General features: G+C 26.0%; 1 protein-coding gene across 1 annotated transcript; it reads right to left on the reverse strand.

Moving 5' to 3' along the window:
- Positions 1 to 1,105: 1,105 nt before the first annotated feature.
- Positions 1,106 to 1,550, reverse strand: LOC113373223 (2-oxo-4-hydroxy-4-carboxy-5-ureidoimidazoline decarboxylase-like; the record flags this gene model as incomplete). The annotated part of the gene is given in 2 exon segments (XM_026613527.1): positions 1,106 to 1,259; positions 1,315 to 1,550. Coding segments are annotated over 2 exon segments (236 nt in total), but the record flags the coding sequence as incomplete, so codon positions are not given.
- Positions 1,551 to 5,000: the final 3,450 nt, after the last annotated feature.

A 5,000-nucleotide genomic window follows, 5' to 3' on the forward strand; every position in this document is an offset into this window, starting at 1 on the left:
AAAAATTTTGGAGCAAATGTCGACATTCTGCTTGTCATCTAAAGGCGGCACTCGTCATGTGCATTGAAAATTACACTTCTAAAAAACTAAATATGTATTACAATATCAAATTAGAATTTTCATTATTTTTTACTCATACTAAAAAATGTTCAAGCTGAGGTCGATACGCTGCTTGTCATCTAAAGGCGACACTCATCACGTGGATTGAAAATTATATTTCTAAAGTACTAAATATAACAATAACTAATTAGAATTCACATTAATTCTACTTGTAGTAAAAAAATTTGAACCAAAAGTCGATACGTTGCATGTGTAAAGGCGACACTTATACCCACAGGTCGTTATATGAATGTTGCTTGTGCAAACTAAAAATTAAATAAAACGAATGAGAGTTTTCATTTTTCCAATTCGTGAAAAATCTTGAAATAAAGGTTCATACGCTGTACGTTCGGCGACTAAAGGTGACAATTGTACGCATAGGTCGTCTCTAAAAAAACTAAATATTGTAATAACGAATTAGATGAAATATCTTTATTTTTGCTCATAGTGAAAAACCTTGAAGCAAAGGTCACAAACGCTGTATGTCGTCTAAAGTCGACACTCGTACACAGGTCGTTATAAGGATTTTGAGGATAATTGTGAATAAATAAATACAAAATATGTTGGAGATAAATACTGCAATGGTATAAAATTAAATTATTAATTCTAATTTAAAAAAAAAAATCATTTTTTTAACTTTCCAAAAAAGTTTGTTGAGAAAAGTTGTCAGAAAATCCGATTTTTAATTCCGGACTAGGTTTTGGCCAACGATCAGTCGAGCTGTTTCTTTGCTATTAGCAGAAAATTGTGCAAAAAAACTAAAAATTCAAAAACTGTTCGAGAGACATCAGTTAGGAATCGTTCTAATTAATCTTCTGACAACGTAATTAATCACCAAAACTTTTTTCTGGTTTTTAATGAAACTTTTTTAAAATAACAAGAGCCTACGAAAATTGTTGTAAATTAAGAACATTCAATAAAGTATGTTTTGGAATTATGTAAATTATCTTAGACAACCCTGTCTTTCGGAAATTTTAAAAATACAAATAAACCAGGTATGCCATACTCTAAATTCAAGTCGGTCATCAACTGTTTTTCCTCTTGAGACAATTTGTGCAAACCTGCCGCCTCCTGCTCCTTCTGCGACTCAGGTGTTAGGTTGCCAATATCAAGCAATCTTCCAGCTAAATCTGGATGTAGCTTTAAAATCAGCTCTTTTTCTAAAAGAAAATATAATAAATAAGTAAAACACATTACCAAATCATTTATTATTACCTGTTTTTGGTAAATTTTCCAAATAATCACTAAATTTCTGTATCAATTCCTCGGTGTTTCCGAAAGGTCTTTGCTTAGCCATGTCTTCAGCAGCCTTCGGGTAGTGTTCGATGACATTGTTGAATTTTTCGCAGAATTCTTGGGTTGTTATAGTGTTTATGTAAGTTATATAAACATTTTTATAAAAATAATAGAATATTTAGTACTAGATAATTTTATTTTAGTGTGATGTGTTATTCAAGTTGTTTATCTCTAAAATTTAATCAAAGGTTGATGTGACCTCTTGGTGAAAAAATGTTCAGTGTAAATATGTCAGTAAAGATTTCTACTGGAGGAGATTCGATTCGGAGATGGAACGAGAGAGGTCAGTATGATATATATATTTTTATAAATATTATTATATATATATATATATATATATAATAAATTTTATCCATCGGTCCAGTTATTAAACAAATAAAAAAAGTGAGATATGTGCTCCTGTTAAATTCTTCTTTAGAAAATTAGTCTACATTATTTATTAATATTGCAAATTTATAATTATTTAATTAATTCATATTAATTTTTATTCTTTTTTATCGGTATTTATTTAGATACTTTTAAAACATAGATCTAATATTAATTTACTATATAAAAAATTTACACTGGTTAAACTTTAAATCTGATATTAAAAAGCATTATTATTTACAGGCCTCATTTTCCTTATCTATGGGTCTCATTACTTGATTTTTTGGAATAATCTGGTATCTATATAAAATCATTTTATTTTATTTGTATTAAGTTTAATTGGTGATGTTATATTTATTATGTAATGTCTAATATAAATTCAAGGTGTGACAAATCTATACAAATTGAATAAGACAAATGTTTTTTTACACGGTATATTTTAAGTTTGCATTCAAAAATACAAAGCACTTATATTTTAAATTACTTATAATTATATATATTTGTTTAAAACTATATACAAAACTATAGAATTTTTTTTCTCCAAAAGCAATCGTTTCGTCACCACAAGCAGATTTTTTTTTTGAATCATTCAAATCGGATGCTTAGTTCTCTCAAAAACATGCACATTTAGCTCAGTATCTTCGAAATGGCGGGACCTATCTTTGCCAAAAACTAATCACCCTTTCTCCCAATCATTACAAATTGAATGTTTTTTTAGGTCATTCAAATTCGATACTCCGTTCTCTCTAAAACTCGATTTGTATTTTCTGCACTATTTGCTCCGTATCTCCATAACGGCTGGACCTGCCTTTGCCAAAAACTAATCAGCACATCTCCCTATCAATAGGAATCGAATGTTTTTTGAACCATTCAAATCGGTTGATCTGTGCGCCCGAAAACGTGGACGAAAAATTGTATCCATACATACATACAAACACACACATCCTATGTATCTAAAGTATGCCAAAATGTTTAGAAACTTTCAAAACGTGAAGATATGCAAAAAATTTTAATTTTGATTTTTGGACGATTACAATAACTTACCTCAGAGGAAGTTAGTTAAATAAATATCTAAAATTCATAATAATAAATCAAAAAAATAAAAACAAAAAATAAAAATATAAAAGCAAAGTTATAAGTTAATATTAAAAAATTACAGATTTGCAATTAAAATTGGTTTGGGTTTTTTTTTTGTAAAAAAATGTGTGGTAGATATTTTATATATCATTTTCATGATACTTATTATTTTCGGTCATTGTTTTTTACATTTTTAAAATATACATAATTGATTTTCTTGCATTAGTAATAATAATTTTATATATAGATATCTATGTATTTTAAAAATTTTAAGAAATAATTTAATTTTTTTTATCTTCATTTAGTTATATTTAATTATAAAGCTTTTGCGCTTTACTAGTCTAAAATTATTGAATTTTAAATAAAAATGTTAGATTTTTTTAAGAAAAAATTACGAATTTAATGTGTTTCGGTTTTGTGTATTTTTTCGGTGTACGTAATTTCATCATTTAGTGTTTGATGTTTGATGAGATAAATTTGTTTTCTAAACTGTAAAAATTTAAATAATCTTAAATTTTATTTTGACACATTAGCTGTTAAATGATTAAATATGTTTCATCCTTGAACAAATTTATTTATTATGTACATTCTATTTGGGCACTGCGGTGTGAATTGGCAAAGACGGTTTGAGTTTTACTTAGTCCACAGATTACCTTTAAGCATAGAAGTCATTTATATATATATATATATATATACGTGTATATATATATATATATTCTCCCCAGTTAAGTTATGTCATAACATTTATCTGTCCCATGGGGATGCTTTGGCAAAAGACGCGACCAAAAATATTTAGATGGCTTTCGCACTACATCTCGCGCCCCTTTTGGGAATCATCCCTCTTTGTTGGGCTGAAGGGCTTCGTCTCATCCTTCTGACGACGAATTAACACACTTGTAATCGACTTAGATAATATAAATATATATATATATATATATATATATATATATATATATATAATATATATATATATATATATATATATATATATATATATTTCTAATAACGAGTCTAAGATTTTACTTCAAAATGTATTGTCAAGCTGACAAAAGATAGGGTTAAATCATATACAAAAGGTGTCTTTTTCAAATTGACGTTTGTGTTGAAAATCGTAGAAATTGATAATGAATCAATCACGTCTTGACATATTTGAGTCACCTTTTGTATTTTTAAATATATATATATTATACATATATATATATATATATATATATATATATATGAGTAAGTTCTTCAAGGGCATACATCAAATAAAAGGCAAAGATTTAGAAATTAATCTTTAATTTTTCCAAACGTTTCGACATAGTATTTTATGTCATCATCAGTGGATATAAATATGGTCTTACATCAGTAGCTAGCGCAAGGAACACAATTTTGCACTATCATATATACATTAACTTGTGTTTTTTATATTAATTTGTTGAACAGAGTATAGCAAAATATTTGTGAAATATATAATATATTTTGCACAGAGAACGTAGTTTATGTGACAGAGCCCGAGGCTGTAGTAACATGTATATATATATATATATATATATATATATATATATTATAATTAAAAATCCTTGCATTGTCATATATTCAAGATTTTCTCTTCGACAATTTTTGTTATAAAATAGAATTTACGCTATAGTTAGTTACGTGCTTATTGTTAATTAAACATTTTCTTCTATCTAAAAATATTAAATAGTAATACATAAATTTATAAATTTATTTACAATTTGTGATTTGGTTTTTTTTCTGAATGATGACACTCATGAGGTGTCGAATCGGTTAAATAACTAAAAAAAATTGAACTCCTCGCTAATTATAACAAATATATTTTCCAACAACCATAGAATTTTTGTATATTGTAATTTTTATATATTTTTTTTATCAAAGTTTACAAGAACAAATTAATTAAAAACGAATAAAAAGCTAGAACAAAGTTTTATTAAAGCTAAGCATATAAAATGATAATTACAAAATTATTTATATCAAAAAATTTGTTTGAAAATTTATTTGAAATAGACCATAAAATAAAATAAGAAATAAAAAATATAATTTATAAATAAAATATTCGATTGTAAAATAAAGTACAATTAATTCAAATGCAAAAAGATTTATCTAAAGAATTACTTTAAATGCAAAATGAATTAACATTTTAAAAATTCATCAAAACT

Source organism: Ctenocephalides felis, unplaced genomic scaffold (assembly GCF_003426905.1).
Source record: "Ctenocephalides felis isolate EL2017-DRISC unplaced genomic scaffold, ASM342690v1 CF-g0.4_SCAFFOLD_01604, whole genome shotgun sequence".
Classification (NCBI taxonomy): domain Eukaryota; kingdom Metazoa; phylum Arthropoda; class Insecta; order Siphonaptera; family Pulicidae; genus Ctenocephalides; species Ctenocephalides felis.